The 25,694-nt window shown below is 40.6% G+C and overlaps 1 protein-coding gene across 1 annotated transcript in view; it reads right to left on the minus strand.

Moving 5' to 3' along the window:
- Positions 1-21,197: 21,197 nt before the first annotated feature.
- Positions 21,198-25,694, minus strand: part of RALGAPA2 (Ral GTPase activating protein, alpha subunit 2 (catalytic)) — an 82,052-nt gene continuing 77,555 nt past the window's right edge. The window contains exon 38 of the mRNA XM_010288260.1: positions 21,198-21,365. Within this exon, the coding sequence (XP_010286562.1) occupies positions 21,198-21,365 (168 nt within the window). The remainder of the gene's footprint in view (positions 21,366-25,694) is intronic.

Consider the following 25,694-nt stretch of genomic DNA (forward strand, 5'->3'; position numbering starts at 1 on the left):
AAAAAGTACTGTAAGCTCGATGAGAGGTAATGAATTAATTACTCCATTGCTCAGAAGAATATAGTACTCAGAGTATCACTCACACAAATATATTTGATTTCTTGATATTCAATAGTGACATTTCCAGCTCTTCAGAACTAAAAGTTTTCCAAATGTAAATCCTTGGAAAGCTTAATTTCTCTGAAAACACAAGATTTTACAAACTGTGAAGTAGTTACAAATGCTTACAAATATTTATTATTTATTTTTGAAAGAGGATATCCCATAAAGGATCTTAACACATAGTCTAGAAAAAAAAAATTTAAATACCTTTAATCATGTCCTATTCCCAACCCCCCAGAATGAATGCCACGACACTGATTTCTAAGAGCTCATACCGTCCCATGACCAAAGGGCTTCATGTGTGCGTGAGACTGGCTGCACTGAGCTGCCGATGAGCAGCACACGGACATACGGGATTCCCAGAATTTACCAGTGTGGGATTTCACCTCCCATCACACACGTACAAAGGTGGCCTTTGTGCCTTGGATACAACCGATGGACTAGCAATCTCTCCTTCAAATTCTCACTCTTTGGTTAAGGGAAAATCTTTTCAGCTGAATTTATAATCATAGTTTTTCACTTACTAAAGGTTAATAAGCCATCACTGTCAGTTTGATACGACAACAAGGATCAGGCAGCTACAACTAGAACAAAATATAATTACACAAAATAATTTTGCCCCTTCTAGTTTATTACAGATCTTTTCATTATTTCTGGGACTAACAGTAAATGGCTCAGTTTCAGGTCTATTATGCTTGATAATTTACTTTCATTATAATCAGGGATAGGTAACCATAGGGCTTATTATCACATCCATTACGAGTGACACCATTTGCAAGATGCTCAACACTAAATGTACTTGTTGCTGCAGTGATACAGGCTGGGAAATTGCTCTACATTAGAGGATAGGAAGGAAGAACAAATTAGAAAAAGACCACCAAGAAATCCGTGGAGATGTCCCTGCTTTAAAAAAAAAAAAAAAAGAGGGGGATGTTTAAAATCTGACATATTGACAACTGTCGTAGATATTCCAAAGCAGAGCAGACCCGGGGACAGAGCAAGGGACCTCCTGGGCATGGAGCTCTGAGCAATAGGCACAGCACATCGAAAAAACATCATCTTCAGTCTGATTGTGTAAACTGGGAGGGCATGAGAGCCGGGTATTTTCCAGCCAATACTTTCCCGCTCTGCACCCTTTCCGTTCCATACCAGCCCCCGTAACACCCGCCCTACCTGAGCCCGTGGGGGGGCCCCAGGAGCAGGGACCCCGGCTGGCAGTCATCCCCGCTCCTTGCCCCAGCCGCCCGGCGCAATCATGCTGTTTATTCCTCTGCGACAATCGGGCAGGCAGAGCACAACACCTGGTACTCCGGTCCAGGGTCCTCCTTGGCAGCTGACTCCGAAATCTCCCTGCCAGGTGGTTGCACTTCAATTACACTAGCTAGGCATTGTAGGGTTAACAAGTGTCCAGAGGAAATCTTTTATTCATGTAACACACTATGCCTTTTGTTGATCTTTGAATAATGTTGCTTAAAATCCATTAAATTAAAACACTCAAAAAAAGCCTGCAACAGGTACAGCAGTACGTACCCACCGCTCTCTGCTTGCGCTGCATTGTCATGGGCACACAGCCGTTTCAGGAAAATTTGATCCCCAAAAGCAGATGATTAAGTCAGCTATTAAAAGAACTTTTTTTTTTTTTCCCCCCTGGAAGTGACCTCTCAGTAGGGGGAAATGGATTCCCCTTTCATTGCATAGCTCAGCCAGCCTGCATGCTGCGATGTCTTTCCGTTTCCCCAAAGGAGTAAATTAATATTATGGTGCATGTTTATGAAATTTGGGTTTTTTTACTAATAAAGTGGGGGAGGGTGGGGAGGGGAGGAAGCAAAACTGAAAATGTAAGCGACTCCTTTACAAAAAGGCAAGTTAATGCAACAGTTTCACTGCTAACAACTTCTAAATATTCTACTGTTTCTAAAAAAAATTTCCCCAAAGGTTTTAAGTTGGCCATAGAGTCTTATCATCACATTTAATTATGGGGCAAGGGGTGAGTTAATGACTGAAGGGTATGATATACTAGTTAAACAGCCAAGTTCTAAATTCAAGCACAGGAGAAATTATGGTGAAAATGGAGAGAGAGTACTAGGGAGGATGCCAAAAGGCTGTTTGGCTGGCTACTTCAATCACTGTTTTAATGCCTCAGAGGACTAGTCAGTTTGAAGCTAACTTTAAAAAAAGGTGAGAGTAAGACACCATCGGAAAACAGACTATTGTACACAGGTAATATAATGCACAGAGGAACAAGAACAGAAGTGCTGAAAACTGCCCCAAGACAGTACAAAAGAAAAACTGCTTCTACATTACATATAGGAAGAAGTTAGATTATAGAAACAATGTGAAGGGCTCTGAAAAACCAACAAGGTGGTCAGAAAGAACAGATGAAGTGCAACTGGAGTCCTTTCCAGATCAGGGCTCTCTGGGTTTTCAAATTAAAAGCTATTAAAGCATACTGCAGCAGAAGAGACAGACTGGAGCTGGGATGCTGAAGCTGCACATCACAGGGGAAGGAGGTGGCATGACCTATGCCTGTGGTGAAGACCCCCAGCTGCTCAGAAGATTGGGGTCACACAAATACACCGGGGAAAGCACCAGCGAGCAATGCTGCTGCACAAGCGATGGGGCATTGGCCAAAGCTTTACACTCCTGCCCATCACCAAGGTGTCTGGGTTACAGAGTACACACTTCCACCGCCATGAGATTACGGCCAATTCACAGAATGACAGCACTTTGTTAAAACAGAAAATTAATCTGATTTGAGAAGGCAAACGTGTGAGCTAGTGCTGCCGTGGAGAAAGCTACGATGCGGAGTGGAAATCCTACACAAGAGCCAGAAGTAACTTCTGCTCATGCTCCCTGCAAGCCACTGCCAGGCAGGAGAGGTGGGTGACAACTGTGCAGCTCTGATCCCTTTCTCCAAGGCTATCAAAAGCCGTGTAAGAGCCCCCAGTGAAGGAGCAGAGCTGTTCTGCTCTGCACAGCCCTTTCCATCTGCTTCCTGCCAGATCTTTTTGACACATCTCATTCTCCAGGCTGCGCAGAAACGCTCCTTTGTGTACTTTGTTGAAGATGACCACGAATCACCCAATGGGCTGACCCTTCCCCGGCACGTGCCTTGAAGCCCATCTCCAGCATTATAGATTGGAAGAAGGATCCTAACAAAACATGTGCGCCGAGGAGCTAAGTAGCTGGTGCGCGAGTCTCAGCGGGGTGCCCGTGAGTCAGGCTGTTCAGCCAGTTCAGGACACGAAAGGTGTCCAGGTTGCACAGCCCTCATCACAGAAAGAGACTGAGCAAAAGCCTGGGAAGTCTTCTTGTTCTTGGCTTCCACTGACACGCATCATTTTCTTAGTGCTAACGCTATTTCTTGAAGACAGTGGCCTTTAAGTTGAATTTCTGAAGTTCTCTGAAGCCCTTTATTGCTGAGTCTTTTCAGATATAAAAGGAGACATCGGAGATCCCAAAGAGAAAGGAGGAGAGCAGAAGGTGAATTTTTAATGAAGCATCAAAGTTGGTGGAAGTAAACAGAGAAGGTGGATATATAGGCACAGTGACCTAGGGAAGAAGCTACACAGCAGTAATGCTGCATGCCACTGCCATCGTACCTCACCAGAAAATATTTCAAGTGCAGGCTTAGGTAAGATTTTTCTTTATTCAAGTTTTTTTCCCAATTCTTGCTAAAGTTTTAAGTTTATCAATGAAATACTTGTCCAGCTATAAGCTTTCTGAACTACCATCTTTTAATAAAATTTAGTTTTTCATTAAAATAAGAAACAATATAAGAAACAGTTTTGATCATGTCCTACTTTACTGTTTAATTTGCAGATTACCATTTTTATAATTACAGATTTTTGAAAGCTATAGTTTTCTACTGCTTGAGAAACACAATAGGCAAATTTTCCAAATTATGAGCAGAAAGCTGTTCAGCGTATTAGATGACACTTTCCTACAATATCCATCACCAGAAGCTACTTTACAGTTATTTAACTTTTCTCGCAAAAACTCGACCACCAAATTTCACCCAATTTTAAAAAGGAAGGTTTTTATCACTCAGTTGTCAACTATTCTGTCTTCTACAGAACATAATCAACACTGATCCTGTGCAGTACATGCTAACACTTTCCATATTTATCCTCACGAGGAATTCAGTGAACTATTTCTTTGCAGTCAGTAACAAAAGGAGAATTGGTATCCTTGTCAAAAGTAAAAGCAGATATAAACAGCCCTTCTCGATGCAAATTTGTTTTACTACCACTGTGTCATGACATACATCAATCCCCTGCTACGTGAGCAGAGAGCTGGTCCTGTGAGCAGCCTGCAAAATTTCATCCATTTGCTGGAAAATACCCACTGCAACACAAGATGAGGCCATCCAAATAATTTCACTTGCTAATTAACTTCGGAAATACATTACAGCCGTGTCTTCAAGAGTTATTTTAACAGACTACAGTGCTTACTGCACTGCCAAGCTCCCTTTCTACTTTAAAAACGAATTATATGACTTGGTATAACAGCAGTAACACTGACACACGTAAATGGATTATTTGAAATTAAATATTTGGCTTTTTTGCGACATCTATTTTCAATAAATGCCTTGGCTTTGCCTTGGTATTTATCTGTGCAGGCACACTGTTATCTGATCCCAGTGTATAATGCCATTAATATTATTGCATATTTATACTATGCTACCTTGAGCAAGGTTTGGCTACCAGGGTATTAGAATCTGCCTATATGAAGCAGATACTCTTCTGCAGCACAAAACAATGACCAGCACTTCTGAATGAAAAGAGAGAAAGTGAACATTAGCACATCAAAGGCCCCTTTCTGAAAGAAGAAAAATTGCATGATGCACACTTTAATCTTTCTGACAATCTATGCATGGATTGAACCGAATTCTATTTTTCACACAAATGTGAATGCTTGATACGAGGACATCTTTACTAACAGCAAAAAGAACAGAGAAAGATGTGCTAGCACAGCCTTTGAACTTTCAAAATATGGATTAACGTGCAATAATATTTAACCACTGATAGAACAACATCCTTCTTATCTCTCTTAATAAACCCAAATAACATAAAACACATTTCAGAGGCAACAAACAGAAAAACTGTTACAGGTATTTTAGTCTTAAAAATAAAAAAAAAACCAGTTTGACAAATTGGTAGTAAACACAATACAGGCAATATTAAAATCTTCAACTAAATGTCTGTTATTTAAAAACAGTTACCCATCATAGAACAGCCTGAAGTGTAATTCACTTAATTAGCACTTCTGTTTAGCTAACTAAGGGTGGAATGGGACCTGTACTTATACCTTTAAAAGAAAATATTGCTAACATATGTATACAACATATATATTACACTAATCATGCTCATTCTGCTGTAGTAAGCGCAGAGATCTCTGCACTTAGATCTTCTCGTATTGCAGAAGACTTGTGTCAATCAGCCCGGAAAAGCAAACACTTAGGAGCTACTGTTTGGTCTAGACAGAGCTCTGCTCAGCTAAGAGAAGTGCTTCCAGAAAACGAGAGCACATGCCAAAGCATGATACTACCAAACACTGCAAGAATGCCTCAGCAATACAGCAATCTATACCCTCTCCGCCAAATCATTACTTTCTGCAGCGTTACACTGCAGATGGGATGACTTCAATTACCCCTTTTACACTAGGCAAAACATATTTTTACTCTGTTCCTTTAAAGCAGCAGCTGAAAGGCAAGTACAGGTAATCAGAACTCTTTAAGTGTGTTTCTTCAGCAGATACATGCCTAGAAGATGGTACAGCAGCTTTGGAGGATTGCTGCAAGGTAGTTACTCATGGCCACACACCCAGATGGACTTGCACCTGCCTGCGGAGGAACAAGATGGAAAGAGAAAACAAGCGAAGGGCAAGATGTTTCTTCTTATTCCTTCATCAGGATGCTCTGTTTGCTGCCAAAATTTCACCAAGATTGTCTACATTTTTTTCTGCTGACAATGGCTTAAACTTGAGTCTAAATGCTTACAGAGAGTAGGAAAGGGACTGCACAGAAACAACATCCCAGAGGTGTCTTTATGTAAGCAGAACTGCATCCTTATAACTATCAGCTTGTAAAGGATAAGTTACAAGGATAAGTTTAAAAAGTAAAGGATAAGTTTATAAAATTTTTATAAACAAGCCTTATTAAATGCACATGCTGAATGAATTTGTTCCTAAAAAAAGCCTAATTCATTTGGTTATAACAATCACATTCAGGGGAATGACATCTCGGAAGAACTGAAATAAGATCACAGTCCTTGACTTGCAGAACATCACCAATGGAGAAAGCAGAGGCACCAAAGCTGAGCCTCATGCAGCTGGTACTTTGCACAAACTGGTACATTCCCAAACAAAGCATGCCCACTTCCCCAAAAGCTTGAGAAAAACACATTTTTCTTGCAGATATGTCAGTAACCTGAGAGTTAAACTGCCTCAGTTACAAAAAGAAGCAGTGGATCACGCTTATATTCGTCTAAATGGAGTGTTAAAGTGTGGGGTCAGCAATGAGAGGATGAGTTAGCATATGGAAATACTGGAAAAGGAATTAAAGAGAACTGTTTTGGAAGTTTACCTGTTAGGGTAATGAAAACACTCAACATTCACATTAGAATTGGTACAAAAGAGTGTAGTGGTATGAAGAAAATCCATGACTAAAGATTAACATGGCTGGGAACTGTCATGACATAGAAAAGTTTCCCTGTGCCTTACCTTAGACACCCACGATGCTACAGAACAGCACACTGAAGGTACAACAAAACCAGGGCTCTTTATACTCATTTTGCAAATAACATCTGAAATTTAGAGGGCCAGCAATATGGTTCACTTTTCTAAACAAGGTGGCTTCAGCCCCATACCTAAGACTTTTATTTCACTGTGTATTTTGCTTCTCCAGGATACACTCTTACTCAAAGCACAGGCTAAAAATGCATACCGAGGGATGAAAGAATGACTGGACCAGACAGATGGTCTGCCTTTGGATGTTGAAAAGGATTTTGAAAGAGTTGAGTAGTATGACTTAATTCTCGTCCTGAATATTTAAGATAAACACAGATCAATCCAAATTAGGTAAAGCACAACAACAGTACTACACTACTGTGCTGTATATAAAAACCAACAGCAGATCGTGAATGCAAAAACACCCTAGGAAAAAGTGTCCTTTTTCCTCCTTTACTAATCAATCTAGCTCTAAAGTTGCTCACGATAGTAATCTGACATTCAAACTCAGCACAGCTATTTGACTACGCATTCTTAATATACAGAAATCTTCTGAGACTTTTTTTCCTTAAAAATCCTGACACTCTTGAAATAGTTCCTCTTCTGTCTGACCAGGGAACAGAAATTTACTTTTTCAAAAAATGCAACATTTTATTCATTAGGCATAAATCACTGACTCAGCATGTTACTGCACAGCCAAAACGCACAGAGGTAAAGCAGCAGAAACACTCAAAGTATTTAGGAACTTCTGTCCTACTGTTTTCTCGCAATTCTGGAGCATTGTTACAATAGTCCCTATAACTCTCAGCAGCACTGATGGATCCCACTCCATCATAAAATCTCATTATAATGAATACTAAAAAACACAAACAACAAAGCTGTCTCAGTCCTGATGCTCTAAATTTAACAAAAAGATTAAATACAAGGGGAGGAAAATGGATGTCTGCAGGCATTGCGTTTCTAATAGGTGCTAAAATGAAAAATGATTTTATTTGCTGGTGTCTGTATATCTGCTTCAATGATACAAGGGAAGCTTAAAAATTGTTGTTCTGGGCATTAAAAAGAACACTAAAGTCCATGTGAGCCTTTTATTTGTAACCACCAGTTTTACAGGTATCGTAATTGACATGAAAAAACGAAACTAAAAGTAAAATCTCTCCACTTTGCTTTGAGAGCCCTGTACTTTGTGTGTTGACTTTTGGGATTCCAAAATGCACGTTGCTGTGGTATTTAAAAAAAAAAAAACGGAAATGCTGGCATGCAAATCCTATTCAACAACTTGAGAATACCAAGGGCTTTTACAAAGCAAAGAACACGTTAAAAGTTCATTAATTAAACAGTGCTTGTGAACAGATGGAATGGCTATCTGGGTCCTAATTACTGTAAGTTGGTACAGAGGTTCACAGACCTTAATGAGGTTCAATAAAATGAATGATTACACATCAATCACAATTAGAGAAACCTGTAAGATGAGCTGAATTATCATGGCAACAAGTCATAAAACATGGGAGCACAAACCCCAATAGGCTGTGCAAAAGCCTATAAAGAAGACGTTTCTGAATTAAAACAGTTCTTCTGGATTGGAACAATTCCTCTCTACTGCCAACCTCATAAAAACGCTCAGTGATTTAACTCTAAGGGCTGCACTGTCCCTCTGACATCCCGGAGGATTGATTAGCCATAGGAGAGTGCAGGGTACTACAGCACCTAAAGGGTTAGCAACACCAAAGCAAACAAGGCAGTGATCTGAAAAATAACCAGTTAGGGAAATGAAGAGAATGGGAACCCTTTGTTGTACATTAAATACGTTGTTGAAAATAAAGACACTGATGTTTCTTTTTATCTTCCCAGGGAAATGGAGATGTCAAACATCAGGTACAGAGGCTGTGTAAAACGAGCACGATTAGAAAATGCAGCTACGTGGAAAACCGTGTAGTTGAGGTTACTCAGACTGGTATATGTGGGTGTAACTGCTATTCCTACAATACTCCCAACCTTTAAATAACATGGAGTTTTATTTAAAAATTAAGGACAGAACAACAATCCCAGCCACTTCCATTTCTTACCACTGGAGCCGCCTGTGGGAAACTGTGTTTTCAGAGCCTCAGATTTCCCAGCTGTAATAGATGCCAGTAGCAGGGAGAGGAAGGTGGTCCGGTGGAGACCAAAATTAATAGTAAGGGGAGGAGTTCACTTCGGACACGTAAATCTCTGAACATCGGCGTCAGTGCTCGTTCCCCGAAGTAATGGCTCTATACTTTTATCATCTTCTCTGTACTGCTACACTTCTATCCCCTTAATGGTGTTAGTCTGGCAGACACAGCCCTTAAAAACTCCAGAAGGCAACTTTCAGTACCAGGAAGTTAGACCACAGGTATGGCAGAAGTTAAGGTAAGATCTTTCAGGAACAAGAGAAAAGAAAAATGCATGCTAGCTTGAGGTTATTTTCTAAATTTTAATTTCTTCACTTTCATGATGCTGCATTTCTGGTAGCAAGACTTTGCAGTAATGAAAAACTGAGCTAACGCCAAGTTTGTTTGTCACAGTGATAACACTAAGATTTCTAAGTGAAATAACTGCTACTTGAACAACAGCGCTTTGCCTAGCTGAAAGATGGACAGCAGAATGCCTATTTTATTAAGGAAGCCAACAAACTGTAGACTAGCAAGGTTTTGTAAGATTATCCACATTGTTATACATGTGAAAGTGAATGATACAGATAATCCTAAATAGGTACAACAAATCTAGCTGTTCAGCAGAAGTTACAGGTTCTTGAAAAAAAACTGGCCCAGGCCAATTCAGAGAAAGTATTAAAAACCAGCAAATGAAATGAGATTTTTTTTTTTTAACAGAAAATGCTGTACATGTACTAGATTGTTACTTAGCATTAGATTTAAGAAATCATTAAAAGCCATCTGCTCCTGTTTACACACTAGAACCCCGACAGTTAATCTTACTGTGAAATACACACACAAGTATGATACTGAGGAAAGAAAAAACACAGATTAAGTATGCCAGCCAATAAATTCACTATGAAAAAGTAGCTTTCTCCTATTCCTCTCTCTTGCTGCCTCCATGTTTATGTCCCCAACAAAAATTAATTTTTTATTAGAAAAAGTCCCCAGGAACAGGATGGCTTTAAAAGTTTTTCAAGCGCACATAAAGGGAAAGCCTTTCCTCGTTAAAGAATGATATAAGATTATAGTGCTACCCATTAAAGTAGCTTTTCTATAATACACACAAAAATTATGCACCTCAGCCTCTTAGTATCAGCTGCACAGAATCAGTTAGGTTGGAGGTATGTCAGGAGGTGATCCAGTCTCACCTTCTCAAAGCATAGTCAACACTAAATTCAGAAGCTCATTTTTACTGAGAGAAACAAAGCAATTAAGAAAATTCAAAGCTAAACCTAAAAACATTTTTCCTGTTTAGAAAATGATTTCTTAACTTTTGAATGAAGTGACTGCAGCATATGTGGTTCATGAAAAACAAACTGAAGTCAGGTTTTCTTTAAAAGAAAAAGAGAAGAAAAGTTTGAAAAATTATGTAAACCTATATTGGCGATTATGCATTTTGTATTAATGTAAGTGCCTGGATCCTTGGGGACGCGCAGGTGAAAATCTGCACATCTAGCTGGTCTTCTGCATCCTTTGCACCTTCTCACCACCTGCGGAGAGGTGAACGCACGGTTTCAGGGACACGGGAACTGCCTTGCTGGATCGAAACCGCAGTTGCCGAGGTCAGCACCCATGGCAAGGACATGGTACATCACGCTGGATCTGCTGGGAACCCCACAGCAGGCTGGAGTGGAGTCACCAGCCCCACAAAAGCTCTCAAACTATCCCCTAGTAAAGACTTTCTGAAGCCAGGACTTCTCCTTAGAAACATCCCCCGCAGGAGCATTAACCCTGATGACGCACGGCCCGCAGGGGTTCCCTGTAACAAGTTGCTCACGGGGAGCCCGAACCACCGAGCTCGGCCACCTTCATCTTTCACCGCAGGTCCCTTTGTTCCTTTGTTGCAATGAAGGGAGCGGGGAGCTTCCTGCCGTGCCGCCCGCTCCCTTCCCTACTGCTCATACTTCCCTTATGCTTTTTGTCTCGTAACAACAGTAAGCAAGCCTCAGCTTTTCACTCTAACGAGTCTTTTCATGACCTATATAATTCTACATTCATGCAGAGTACCCACGTGCCATGCAACCAGGACGTGCTTTAGTTTTCTCCGAGTTTTGCAGTTTAATTTGATGATTACACTGTAAAAATTAAGACGTACCCTTTTAATCTAAATTACTCAGGGTAATTTAACTTAATTTTATTAAAACGCAGGAACGATTGCTGTACGTTCTGCACAAAGGAATTAGACTGGAAGGTTAAGAATCGGCATCAGCGATACCAGCAGCTCCCTCTAGTTGGAAAGTCTATTATTTTTCTCCCCAAAGAACCACTATATAGGAAAGATAGCCAGATATTACAAGCTTCTTACAGTAAGTGGCTTGGCAACTGGCACCGTAATATATGATCATTGTAGACCTACTAGCTACATTGCTTTGATTCTCTCTTAAATGAAAACAACTTTTTATTATCTATGCTGACTTCTGACTATTTTTGTAACAGGTAACTACCAAAAAATTAAAAATTCCCAACATTTGACAATGAATCTACTGTGGAACAAAAAAAAATTGCTGTATGTTAAAACAGTGTTTTGAAAACTGTGTTTTACTGAAATACAAAATAAATGTTAGAACTTGCATATGCTTTAAATAAATATAGGGTTTCATATATTGATCCAGAAGCCACCTCCTTACATTTCCAAGGCTTTGAAACTAAAGAAGAGGCTTTTTAGCCTGAGGGGTTAAAAGTGTGGGTGTGGAAGTGGGCTTTTGTTAGAAAAATTAGCAATGCTATGAGTCATTGTGCATTAGCGGCAGAATAGTTTTGCATCTTGTATGAATCCAGACACCATATGCCATGCGAGGGCCTGCTACTTTATGCGGTGCCGCTGCTGACGGGCGGCCACGTGGGCATCCCCAGTGGAAAGGCTGTCTGCGCGCGGCGGCGAGCGCAGGAACCCGGTGATCCGAACACGCTGGACATTGTCGCGAGCAGCAGGAACAGCTGGTAAGCTAGCAAAGCTAGCAGAGCTAGCAAAGCCAGCGCGCCGCAGCGGCGGCGGCGAGCCAGCATGCTAATGAGACGGCGAGCGCGTACAAAGCCCGCCGCAGAGGGGATCGACCCCAGTGCTGTTGGGTCCTGCACGGCTCAGATTTGGGAGGTTTTAGCCTGCTCCTCGAAACCGCACTGCCGCTGCTCCCCTGCGCTCGCTGGTCTCCCCAGGGCCGCAGCAAGGGCTCGGGCATGGACGCCTTGCTCTGCTCAAATACAAGTGTCACCTTTATTCTTGGCAGTGACGCAGCAAGCGGGTCAAGATGACAACCCTTAGCCAGGCAAAACTCACGCTGAAGCCAATGTGCATTTTGTCCACGTGAGGATTGAACAGCCTGAATTAAATATAAAGCCCATTCAGATAAAACCCTATTTTCCTTTTTTTTTCCTCCACCCATTTGTGACAAAAGCCAAACAAAAATAACCCTAGGAAATCCAAAGTGCAAGTGAGCATTCAGAAGCAAGTTTCCAAAAGATACAACGGAGGTTTTGGCTACACAAGTCCCTTCAAAGTTAACAGGGGCGGAACAGCAAAATCATCAAAACTTACTTGGAAAACACAAAGAGCACACACCCCTTTAATTTGCCTGGTGTATAAGTGAAAAATAAAAAAACGCACCAAAAAACGGTGTCAGATTGAATGAAGGACTTAGCAGTAACTGGAAAGTATCAATTTTGCTTCTGTCAAAATTTAACAAGAGCCTCTCATTAAATGCAAGTTAGAGGTTCTTTGTCTAATGCGACAGAAAACATAAAACACCGAGAGCAATAAGATGTTTGGACCTCTGGATATCTCACTTGAAGGGAGTGGGAGCTTAGGTTCACACCTTACTACTAAAGGTACGTTTACTAGCTAGTTATAAACAAAAAACCTATACCACACCAACTCGATGTTTGTTACTGCAAGTTAAATTGAAGGCAGACTTCCATCACAGACCTCCTGGAAGCCCTTTGGGTAGGGCATGATTACACTAACAAAACTGCACTTCCAATAAACTTGTTTTATTTTTACAGAGAATAACAGAAACACTCAGATTGCTATCAGCTTGACCAAACTGTAGGTATTTCACGAGCAATGCCACCAAAGCTGGCAGACTGCAGGCGAGAGACGAGTGGCCAGTTAATCTAGAAATGCGGCCAACATCAGGCGGCTCTAAGCACCCCGTAAGGTACCCCGTGAATACTAGCTATCGCCCGGTCAGTAAAAACCTCAGAATCCATACGTTTCCCTCTTCAGCCTTTGCTCCTGGTGCTCCTCGCAGGCTGGCAGAGAAATCTACTGCATTTTGCTTGTGAGTATATGAAGAACTACAATGTGCTTTTACAGTTTTAAACTGGATAAACATTACTCCCAGCAATCTTAAGGACAGCAGTGGCACACGAAACCTTTTGCACAACTCAAGTTTGATTCAGTGGCAGGACACAAGTTTAATGCGGCACTTAAATAAAAACCCCAGTATCCTGCAAAATTATTCATGAACAAATGAAATATTACTGATGAAGAAATGGAATAAAGAAACCAAGTGCTTAATTCAAAGGGGCAGCTTCTCCATGGCAGAGGAGAGTTAGGATTCAAATTCCCAACTCCCTATCCTGATCTGCTGCTTATACTTTATGTACTATACTATTCCCAGCAAGATCATGACTTTCCAGTCTTTGGTAGGGGCTAAAGAGGTATGACTGTGCATTTTAGGAAACTTGTTTTCAATTAGTGCACATGTACATCATTTAAGAAATCCAAAGTTGAGTTTGGGGGTGGTTGTCTTCCTATTTCTGACATGTATCACACAGTGAATTCACTTTTCATTTAAAAAAACCCAAACATTACACTCATGATGTCACTTAACCAGAGGTTTGTTTTTGGAACTACCCATTAAATCGCTTAGCAAATAAAAGCCTTTAAAACTGTTGGGGTCTATTTACACTTACGGAAGCGTACAGCTGCTGCACAGAGATCATCATCAGGAGGGGCAGCAGTTACTGCCATTTAAAATTCTGCTACAGAATAAGCTTGGGACTTTCTCAACAACCCTCTGTGATTTTTACAGCTTCCAGCTGCGGAGAAGAATAATGATGCCCCATGCTATAGCAGAAAAATAAATTGTATCGTTAACACACATACTTCACTGCTGCCTCCGTTGCCTTCTGTAAAGTGGTGAAGCTCACCAGCAGTTCACGCATATACAAGGCGTGTGTCTAACAAGGGACTATGAGTAGGGACAGGTATGCACAGACACGTGCACAAAAATACAGAAATTTAAAACCATTGTGTCCGTACATCATTCAGCAGCACGTGAAGTTTAAATCCGCAGAAGCATTATATACTCTGTATATATTCACAAGCGGGATGCAGTAGATTTCTCTGCAAGTCTATGAAGAGCACTATGAATAAGAGCTGAAGAGACGCCTCCACAATCCCATGTAATGCCACCTAAAAGCTTTGCCTCGCATGACTTATTACAGGCTGGAGCAGATTAGAGGCATCGATCGCTGCCTGGAGAAGGTTCTCGCTGCGAGGAGGGAAGGCAGCCGCAGAGACAGACAGCCCGGCCATCGATCCGCTCCAGCGGGGAGCTGCGCTGCAGAATGAAGGTCAGTACTGCTTTACGCCACCCCGCACAGTCACCGCCGCATTCATCAGCATCCCTCAGAGACCGCTGCGATGGGACCAAATACTTCTGTCTGAAACTCAAACCCTCACGCAAGGGCTGGTTACAGCAACTGCTAGAAAAGCGAAGGACAGCACGTTAAACCTGCTGCTCTCTGCAGACAAAGCACTAGAGGACGGACTCCAGACAGACACTCCTGCGAGCCAGAACCGATCACTTCGGCAGAAAACTGTCAGGTGCCATGCCATATAAATTGTCACAGCTCCTCTGACACATGCTTTAGAATTTCATAGTAATTTCTAACAGCATCTATATAGCTGGAGGGCATAACTTCTCTGGATGAAATAAAAGGAACAAACTGTGAACCCTTCTCTAAAAAGAGTAACAGGCTTTCTATTTAGTTTTCACAGTACGATCAAACACCCCTTTATAATCAAAGCGGAGTTCTAAATGCAAGCTCAACAAAGCACATTTTGAAAGGTATGCGAAATGTGTTTTCAGGCATCTGACATTACGTGCACCTACAAATTATGACAGCCATTCACACAATTATGTCCATCAGAGCAAATATCTATCTTTTTTCTCTCTGATAAAGCAGGTAAGCAGATCAGTCCCTCTACATTATGTTAATCAGAAACTGGCTTAAACAAAAAAAAAAGAAATTAATTCAGAATTCAAAGTTGATGCTCTTTGCTTAATCTTCTTGATTCCAGACATGACTTATTAATATATACTACATGTGTCAATATCTGGATGCAATATAATGAATTAAAGTTATGGATATCTTTTTTTGTTATGTATTTAGATGGTCTTTTGATTTTATCCTAATGAACTACTTGTTTGGTATAGTTAAGTAGGCATATCATATTAACTACAGTGGATAAAACTTGTTCTTCACATATCACATTACTTCTCCAAAGTAAGGGCTGTGTTTTCCTCTGCTTCACAAACAGGAGTGCAAATCGTAGGCAGGGAAATGGTGACATCCAGTGCTCAGATATTATGTAAAGCGTATGCATCCTCATCATGCTCTTTTTTTTGTTCTAATGCACAGATGCGTTACATTGCAGCAAAGTACTGTGAACATCCATGATAAACTTAAGAACTTGAAATTTTTTTACCTTCATGTTTTCTCTTTGAATGAACAACAAATAACGCAAACAACTTTGGAAACAACACCATAACCTGTTACTGCGGTAATTTGTTTCTTCCTACCAGACCAAGATTGTTTAGGTCAGCCCTTACATAATTCTATTTATATTAAAGAAAAAGGCAGAAGCAGCACAGCTTATAGTGGAGATTTGTTAGGGTTACATCTCCAAGAACACTTGCACAGCTACCTGAAACGGACAATTTCGACGGCAAAAATACTGACTGACAGACACGAGTCTGCGTGCCCACCCTAACCAGTTACTACTTCTTCCCCTGTAGAGTAACACAGCACTGTACTCTAATCAAGATGCTATAGAAGAGTACAAAATGTGTACAAAATGTATGCAGGAATCAAAAGGCTGAATAAGAACAAACCCCTTTTCTTTCCGTAAGACCAAACCAATTTATCCTAAAAGTGAGATTGCTTAAAAAGATTATTTTATAATAAACATGTTAACTCTCAGTAAGTCCCAGGAACTAACTCCCTATTTACTCCTTCCCGGGAAGACACATGTAGCTTAAATTGCTAAGAAAATAATTCAAAGACTACAAGAAATCAACAAAACACACAGGAAAGAAGCCAACTGGTACTTGCATACAGGAACATTTTCTACCCTCCAGTTGGTTGCTTACAAAAAGCTGGTCGAACCTGGGGTAACATTGACAGATCCTTTCCTACTTTTCTTCAAATTCAGTTAGGGACAGCAGATAGGACTGGAAGTACGGTAGTTATTTGCAATGGTGGGGCATGGGGGAAGTGGCAAGTTAATGTTTCAATTAAAAAGAAGCTTTTTTAAGTGGAAGAGTGGAAACACAGAGATACGGGCATTCACATTCAGGTACATGGGGCCACTTCACAGAACATGACAGCAATTCACCAAAGTTTCCTCTTCACCACTGTGGCCATTTTTCAAACTCGGAGAAGCTTTACCTTCCAGTTAAGCAGCAGGCAAAAAGGCTCAAAAAGCATTGCTCCACCTCACACATTTTTTCTAGAACAAACTAGGTCTCGCGCTATCTTTCAGCCAGCACAATTTAAAGAATGGCTGTCTTAATTGTGAAGATAATTTTGCACTACACTTTTTTTTTTTTAAAGATGATAAAAGAAATAAGAATCCAGGATGTTCACCTCTACTGTCATCATGAAACACGTGACATGGGAAAGAATAAGCATCCTGGTTATGAAATTTCATAAGTAAAACCTGAGACCAACTTACAAATCTCTCAACAAGAACAGTTTACTTCAAGGAGCAAGGAAACTACTCCATTTCAAAAGACAACCTGGATTCCAGGTAGTCAAAATTACATTTCCCTATGCATTTTAAGGGGAGCTTTTTGCTCAGACATCACTACTGCCAAAATCCAAAGCTTTTTTGGAGACTAACATTAACTATGGACCAACCAAGGCTTGGAGACTTATTAAGCTGCAGGCTTAGTTACATTTTTGTATTTGGAGGTTTACTAACACCCGAGCTTGAAAACTGTCAGCTTAAACAGCAGCTGTAAATCAGACCCATAATAAAGACTTAAAATACAAACCCAGTTCCCCCCTCCAGTATTTATCTTTACAGATAGGACCAGCTCCCAAAGATGTGCACTACTACAGCTTTGGGTGACTGGGACTCCAGAATGTATAAATGTTCAAAAATTCTTTTCCAACATACAACTAATTTAATATAAATTGGTAGGGAGCACTAAGATCCAGTTTTACATCACCACCCCTACCATTTTTTTTGAAATATTCAATATTACTGGAACCAGAACAGACCCTTGCTTAGAGGGTCCTGCTCAATCCAATTACAATTACCAAATCACTGCAACAAAGCACCAAATTACAAATGCACTGTTTTTCACCCCTGTTCTTAACTCCTAAGGCATTCTTCTTACAGGTGTTACTCCTAAATACTGACAATTAGCAACCTCTGCTTTAACTAGGCTTAATTAAGAGGAACTTTAATATTGATACATAATTATTCATCTGTGAGATTAGTTGTTCCTTCCTTTCCCCAGCACATAAAATGTGGCTTTAATGGTCTCAAACATTTGCATAAATACGTACATTTTTACACAAAAAAATATAGTAAGTTTAAATACTATTCTTCCTTGGTTTTATATAATCTAGGCCACCTTATTGTTTATGATTTCCGTGAAATATACAGGCGTATCTAAAATAAAAATTATTGCCTGAAAAGGCAGACTGGTGAGGCTGCTGAAACACATTACCTCCCACTCAACAGTTACTCAAGGATGGTGAGAGCACCAATTAGTAGAGCCTGCAGCCACTCGCTCTCAATGCTTCATTGCACCAAGAATGAATGCACTCCTGAAAAATGGTTATTTTGAACATATACAAATGTATAATCGTCCATGACCACATAAACATTGCAGCAGCCACTGACAACTGAGCTTTAACCGTTCAAAAGACAACTGAGCTATGTGTTAACTACCCTGGTTTTGTTCCTGTGTAATGCTGTCACATGCCATTTGATGTATACAGAGAACCTGTAGCCAGAATGGCTTTAAACTGAAGTTTAAATATAGTTAATTATTTTTTAATGAATATTTCCCTTCCCGTAATTAATTCCTTAAAATAGAAACAGTTACATAAACACCAAAAATAGATTCAACAACAAAATCTGATGTGGTCTGCCATAGTTACCTTCCTCATTTTCAAAGAGATTTCCAACAGAAAAATGTATTTGGGTACGACAGTGGAATTTGTCTCATCATGACCAAGCGATTACAGCGCACAGCGAGATTCTCCCGTGGCTCTGTGGTCCTGGTCCCCATGGAAACCGGACTCGGATATTGTCCTCCACTCGCTGGAGCGCTGAGACTCGGGAGCCTTTTGTGCCTGATGAGATTTCTTCCACAACCTTCCAGCAACAGACCCTACGCTTCCTCCTGACTCCTTCCTAATTGAGATGCAAATTAATCTCTGTGGCTGATTACACTTCCCTTAAAGCCCCTGACAAGTGCAGATGTAACCAGAGTTTACAGACTTCCCAACAAGTGACTTCAGCTGTCACTACCGGCAAGACACCGCCCCGGCGCGCCGGCACGCGACCCCACAGGCACCACCACCAGCTCCTTCCCCTCACACCTTGCAAGGCAGGAGCGAGGGCCAGGGCTCTGCTCCGCTGGCAGCGCAGCCCCCGCAGGTATCGCACACCCTGCCGCTGCTCTAACATGAGCGCCACGGACTTGGTGTCTCACCGCCCGTGAACCATTTACACCAGAAAAAATGTGCAATCAGTTTCTAACCACACTGGAATCGAGAACGTTTTTAGCTACTAACCCTTGTTATGGATGCTGACTTCTAACACGACGCGTGTGCCAAAGAGAAGCGGCAGACCGCTCCTCAGCCCTGCCTCACACGAGCTTTTCTGCACTCACCCCAACTGCAAGGTCTAATGTGCTGCCAAACATCACTCATTACTTTTCCAGCATTACTGCTTTTTATTTCTCCCTTCTTTTGAAATCTTTTCAGTTATTTCACCTTTGAGTTATTTGCATCTCCAGTCTGACAAAATTACTCAACTCTTCCATTTAGTGGCCTAATCGCTGGGTCTGCTTTCCCCCTGTTCTCCTTGTAGCAGCTGGCAAAGCAACCACCAGAGCAAAGTCATTGACTGCAAGTCCACCCTTTGGGAGCTACAAAGCAGTGCTACTGCATTGGACAGAGTTCAAACACCATCTTTACACATCTATACATTTACATTCCAATTTCTCGCTCACTAAAAACTTTCTGCTTATAGGGAGTAATTATTGTTGACCTTTGCTGTAGGAAAAGAAGTATTTAATTAATTATTAATTAAATTAACTATCTATAGTAAGATTTGTGGACAGCTTTCTCTCCCACTCCAGTGTCATCCTGATGGGATCTTCCCACATTAGCTTTGTCCAGTTTCAGAAGTTTCTCAATCCACTTTCATTTATCAAACAGACAAGTGGCAGTTGATTCACTACAGATATCGTTGGCGCAAAAGCAGACACAAAAAAGGAAGAAAAGAATCCGGGGACAGATGCTGTTTCAGCTAGACCTCAAACATATGCTGAGACGTGGCATGTGCTATCATATTCGCGCTGCTCACGGTTCCCTGGGGATGAGGAAGGACCCGGAGAAGGAGCCTGTCGGGAAGCGGGAGCACAGCGGGCTGGTGAGCACTGTTGGCTCACAAAATGTTGAAATCCAAAAGATGAACAGGATGGGGAATCAGAGGACTCTGACGGGGAGCGAGGTGGTGGGATAGCAGTAAGAGTCCACAGGAGCTCTTAATTCTTCTAACTGCTGTTACTTATGTTAATTTTACTACACTATTTTATTATACATTGACTACATAAGCAGATGGATGAAGCTACATTCTGCACAGAATGCATTTTAATATTAGCTAGATTTCTCTCACTAAAAGTGGAAAACTTGGCAAGTTTCGAATCATTTGTTAGGTAGTGCAACTGCTGTATTGCATTCAATTGCTTACGCAACCACCATGAAGTGTCTTTGTTCTAAAATGAGTGAACAGTGAAGTTAATAAAATATAAGTTTCTTTAACCACAATGCTACTTGTAAATTCTGACGATTTTTTCAAAGTATACTGGATAAAATTTAGCCTTCCAAAATAAGTATGTGGAGGATATTTTGTGTTTTAAGAGTGCATTTCAAACTAATAAAGCAATGTTCTTTCAAATATCAAAACATTTCATATACAAACTCTTCTCAAAGTCATCTGATTAGAAAAATATTCAAATCAAAAGCTCTCCAAAGAAAACAAACTGCAATGAGCGTTGGTCCCAAGATAAGTGATATAAGTAACAAAGGAAGCTACAAAATGTTTCTAGCATAATTGTGGCGTTGTGAGAAAACCCTAGAGTAAGTGAAAACCAGTAACAACGCTGTTAGTCTGTATATCACGCAAGAATAAAAGTCTGCCATAATTTCTGTAACAGAGAAGCGTACCATCTAGTCATCTTCCAGCAACTGTTAATAAATATGTTCTGAAAATGCCCAAATACAGACATGCCTGGAATGAAACTGGAATTTGGGAACTGAAACATCTGTATCTGAGGCCAAATCCCATCTGTCTTATTAATGTAATAAGTTCAAGTCAATTACTTCTTTGAGTAAGATAAGAATAGAATTGAGCTCTGTGTATTAGACTAATACACACTGTAGGTAACTTTTATTAGCGTGAAAGAAAATTAAGTATTATCATTACTTACAGTTCAAAGCATCAGTGTTAAGTCCAAGTCTGAAGCTGCTGGTGAGAACACTCTTGTGATGTTATGATCTTATTTTTAAAACACTGGGTGGCAACTGGGTGTGAATGACTGAAAACACTGAGCTTAACATGAAGAAAGCTTTGACCTTTTCCAATAAAGTCACATGGGAAGGATTTTCATTAAAGCTTACCTCTCTGCAGAAAAGCATTCAGAAGTAAGAACCCTACCAAGGGGAGCCTTGCCCCAGCAGGAAGAAAGGATACAAGCTCTGGTAGAGCGGGATGAGGGACTTGACGGCTCTGCTGGCATTGATGCACGTGGCACATATGAGGCTTGGCAGCAGCTTTGCAGTCACGATTGCTCCATCAAAGAGAGGACCGAAAAACGGCACCTGTAGACCCCAAAATACAAACAACGCATGTAAAGCTAAGCCAACGGAAGCTGAAATGTTAGTGTAGAGCACGGGAGCAACTTCCAAAACCACAGACAGAACCGTCATACCCGACTCCCAGGGGATTTTCACAGCAAAGCATCTGCTGCTTAAGAAAGGCACCATGAAGGCAAGAGGAGGCAAGTTTCACACTGCCCCGCTCTAGACACTGAAGTTACTCGGTTACAAGTGTTAGCTTGCTTTAGGTCTCCTCTCTAGATCATGGGCACAAAGAGACTCCTCCAAGGAGAGCAGCAGAACACCGAAACAAACCGCCTCCACGGGCTGTAGCCACAGAGCCATTACCACCCAGGTCAGCATGGTCAGTCGGGCAGTACCCTTGCGAGAACAACATACTGTATCTTGCGTTATATTATTGGCATTTGGAATAATAAGCACCAGACCCACTACAGAAGACTAGTACATTATTTTGCCATAAAACAGTATGACCACATTGTTTTCCCCACCAAAACGTCAAGTGTGATATTAATCCCCCACTTCTTAAGTTTTTAAATCTTCCGTAATTGCTATCAGTATACTTTACACGTACATGCACATTTCACAGAATATTCAACTGGGTAAACATGAGCTTGTTATGCATATGAGCAAACTTAGTCTACGAATTTGAAATCAGTATTAAATTTTTAGTAGATATTAGGAGATGTTTTCTGTCTTGCATCCTGACAGGAGACCTTGATTCACTGGCTCAATCTTATACTGGCAGGAGTTTTTGCAAAGAAGTATTTATTTCAGATAACCCTCTATAAATGCCATCCACTGACTTCACTAAGGGAAAAAAAAAAATTGAGCTGATCCAAGATAACAAGGTCCGTGGAAAGCAGAGGAGGTGGCAGAAAAGTACCACCTCTCAGAGGCAGCCCCCCGTAAACACAGCTGGGACAGGCATAAACAGGCCTATCCCAGCATAGCACGTCAAGGTGTTAAAATGCTGTGCCTTCAGGGTCACCTCCAGAGGAAACCACCAAATAATGTCATTTGGTCACAGATAAAAGCTATACTAGGTAAAGGAGACACTTAAAAGTGAAAAAAGTGTCCTGAATTGCATATACATAACAGACTTTGCCATGTCAAACCCAGAAAATTTTAATGTGTAAATATATAATAAATTTTAGTATTTACAACTAGTCAAACTCACCTCCCTTTCAGAAACTCAAAATGGAGGGGGGGAAAAAAAAAGCACCCAACAAAAAACCAAAACACAAGCAAAACCCAAACCCAGTCAAAACCCTGAACAGAAGCTAGCAGCAATTACCAATATTTAAGCTATGGATTTTTTTCCATCTGTACAGAGGCTTATCACATAAATAAATACCCTCTATTATTCTTCTGCAACTGCTTGTGGGTGACTGTGACAGTCATTCAATAAATGGACAAAGGGAATAATATAAATCCTCTGCATCTAGGGAATTCCTCTAATTAGAAGTGGCAATGAATTACAGAAGAAATTTGGTTTTAATATAACATCTGCAAATGACAGCTGTCTTTTCACAGCTATTTTGTCATTCCTTTACTTAAAATAACTACCTGCCCCCCAAAAAATAGATTAGTATAAAATGTTTCTGTAGTGGCTTTGCTCGGGTTTTTTTATGCTAGCATTACTATCTAGGCAGTTGGAAAGAAAGGTGACAGGAAGAAAATCTATACCACTGAAGTGATAATTGTTCTAGAGCATCAAGTGTCTCTTTAAGCAATAACATTACTAAGTGAAATTTTTAACATACACTCTTTTTACAAGTATTGACAAAAGAAGAAAAAAATTTAAAACTATATTTTTATGTAAGTACAAATAAGGAGATTAAGTACATAGTAGTATTAACTTTATACCAACATACAAATACCAGATATTTAAAGTCAGATTAGCAGTTACATATGCTAATGGCAAATTCATTGTCAGGCTTTTTGACACACAATTTTTGCTTACAGGACTTTGTTTCACTGTTTCAAAATCACCTGGAGTCTAGCAAGTGTGGTAGATTTTCTTAACACAGTATTACAGAATTTATATACTTCAAATCTAAATAAGGTATATATATTTTATATTCCTTATATACATGTATATAAATACATACACATATACCCATATGCTCACATTTTAAAAAAATTCCAGTGGGCATTCTCCAGCAAATTTATCAAAAATATCTCCAATCAGCCTGACATTTAAAAAAAAAAGTTTGATAACTGTTTTCCCTGGAAGTTTAATAGTCAAACTCCAATAAATCATACTTGACTATGAAACTCCTTTTAAAACAGAAAAGTAGGCTAAATCAAGTTGAACCCTAAGAAATGAGAGCTTTCCTTCGCACGCCTGAACTCTGTCCCCACAGTGCAGAGGTAAAGAGTGCAGCGGGTGCTCTTCAGAGTGACTTTCATGAAATTGGGAAACATGCTTTTTTCAAGCATGTTTCAAATAATCAAAGAGATTATTTCAAGAACTGTGTCCTAGGTACATGTTTAAGTCAAAAGGCACACATTTTTCACACCCCCAAGTTGGCACACACTGGCAGATGGAAAAGAAAATAATGCGAAGGATGGAAGTGACTTTGTATGACAGCAACTGATTTTACACTACTGAAGAAAAAACCAAGCATAACCCACGCAAAACCAGAAACAGGAGCAGCATTTCCCCAAATTGGTTCACAGCTTTTTGATGTGCGGGGCTAACCCTCCGGAGACCCGTGAAGGCGTCGCTGCCCTGCCTTACAGCGGCAGCGGAGCCAGCAGGCCCCGCCGCTTCCCGGCAGGCTCGGGGTCCGCACAGCCCGCTGCAACACGAGGAGCACGCAACCGGGCCATACGCCGCGTGGACACAAAGCTCGGAATTACTAATTCCCGAGCAGATCTACCGGCCACACCGAGGGTCATTAAAGTCAATGGGACTCGCATATCGTCCGCTTCCATCTGTGTAGGGGGCTCTGCCTTAACGAGGCGTTCGAGGGAGGAGACCAACCGAAGGCACAGGGACATGCTCCCCGCTCAGTGCTTTTCTGTAAGTTGGTTTAAAGACCCATGTGAGGAAAACAGCATTTTGAATAGTTACAAAAAAATATATTATCCTTTGACAGGAATCAATTAAAGAAAAAAAAGAGTAAAGGGAAATACGCCCTTCCTTGAGTACTCCAAATGTCAATGCAAGTTATCCATGAAACAAAAATTAATATTCAGCCCATTGCAAACACCTGCTTCATTACAATTTCAGAGAAAATAAAAATTATTTCTGTAGCACGCCGTAAAAGTAGGCAAGGTCAAACAAACCTTTTGAGCACAAAGACTTCCCCTCTATAGCAAGCAGCACTAGTTAAAAGAGCGGGGAATGGGTAAATTATTGTACCAAATGGCTGAGAATTAATCTCTGATGACTAGCTGCAATCTAACGAGGCATCTGTGTCCCAGGGAACCCACAGTATGTCCCTGGCGGTATGTGCAGTGTGTAGAGTCTGCCTGGCATTCTTTGTCCTCTTTTGCAGGCAGCTTTTCGTCTCATTGTTCAGAATATCCTCATGCATCTGTGACGCGTGGAATGCATTCACACTAACAGACTTACTATTGTCTTCTCGCAGAAGCTTTGTCGAGCAAAGACTGCATCACGGTTCCTGATAATTATATTGCTTAATTAATCAAGACAAAAAAAATTTGCAAATCATTGCCCGGTTGCCAAGCAGGGAGATAAAAAATGAAAACAATACAAGCTGAAGCAATATAACAAAAGTAACAGCTATCTGATCAGAAATTCTTATATAATGAAGCTATTAATGCTAAATCGGTTAATGTTAACATTGCTCCAGGTGTCTCTACTTAGATGCAAACAAAAAGGCTAACATTATGTATATAAAAGGCCAAATGTTGCCATGGATTCTGTAACCTGATAGAGAGGACAGCCTTTTCATTTGATTAGGGAATGCAATTTAAATACCAGGGACTGAAGCCAAACAACAGACATTTCTCTCTGCAAGCCTCTTTCATTCACCCTGGGGTCAGTAGCTGGTGAACAAAAGGTCAGCCACACTTGCCCTGGAAATGTCTGGATTAATTTTATTACATTGTAATGGTTTGTACTTTAAATGTAGGGATAACACTAAATTTCCAGTTAGCTATTATTCTTTCTGCCTGTTGGGTATTTTTGACTAATATGCAAGATGACATAGCTTTTCTTGATTGGTTCAGAGAATTTTCAAGCGTGATCGTAACACTAAATTTCGATTTTCCTGATGGAACATTAAAAGCTAAAATTCCCAAGAAGTAAATTGCAGAGCTCAAAGTCAAGTGTAGGGA

The sequence above is a fragment of the Phaethon lepturus genome, unplaced genomic scaffold (assembly GCF_000687285.1).
Source record: "Phaethon lepturus isolate BGI_N335 unplaced genomic scaffold, ASM68728v1 scaffold27735, whole genome shotgun sequence".
Classification (NCBI taxonomy): domain Eukaryota; kingdom Metazoa; phylum Chordata; class Aves; order Phaethontiformes; family Phaethontidae; genus Phaethon; species Phaethon lepturus.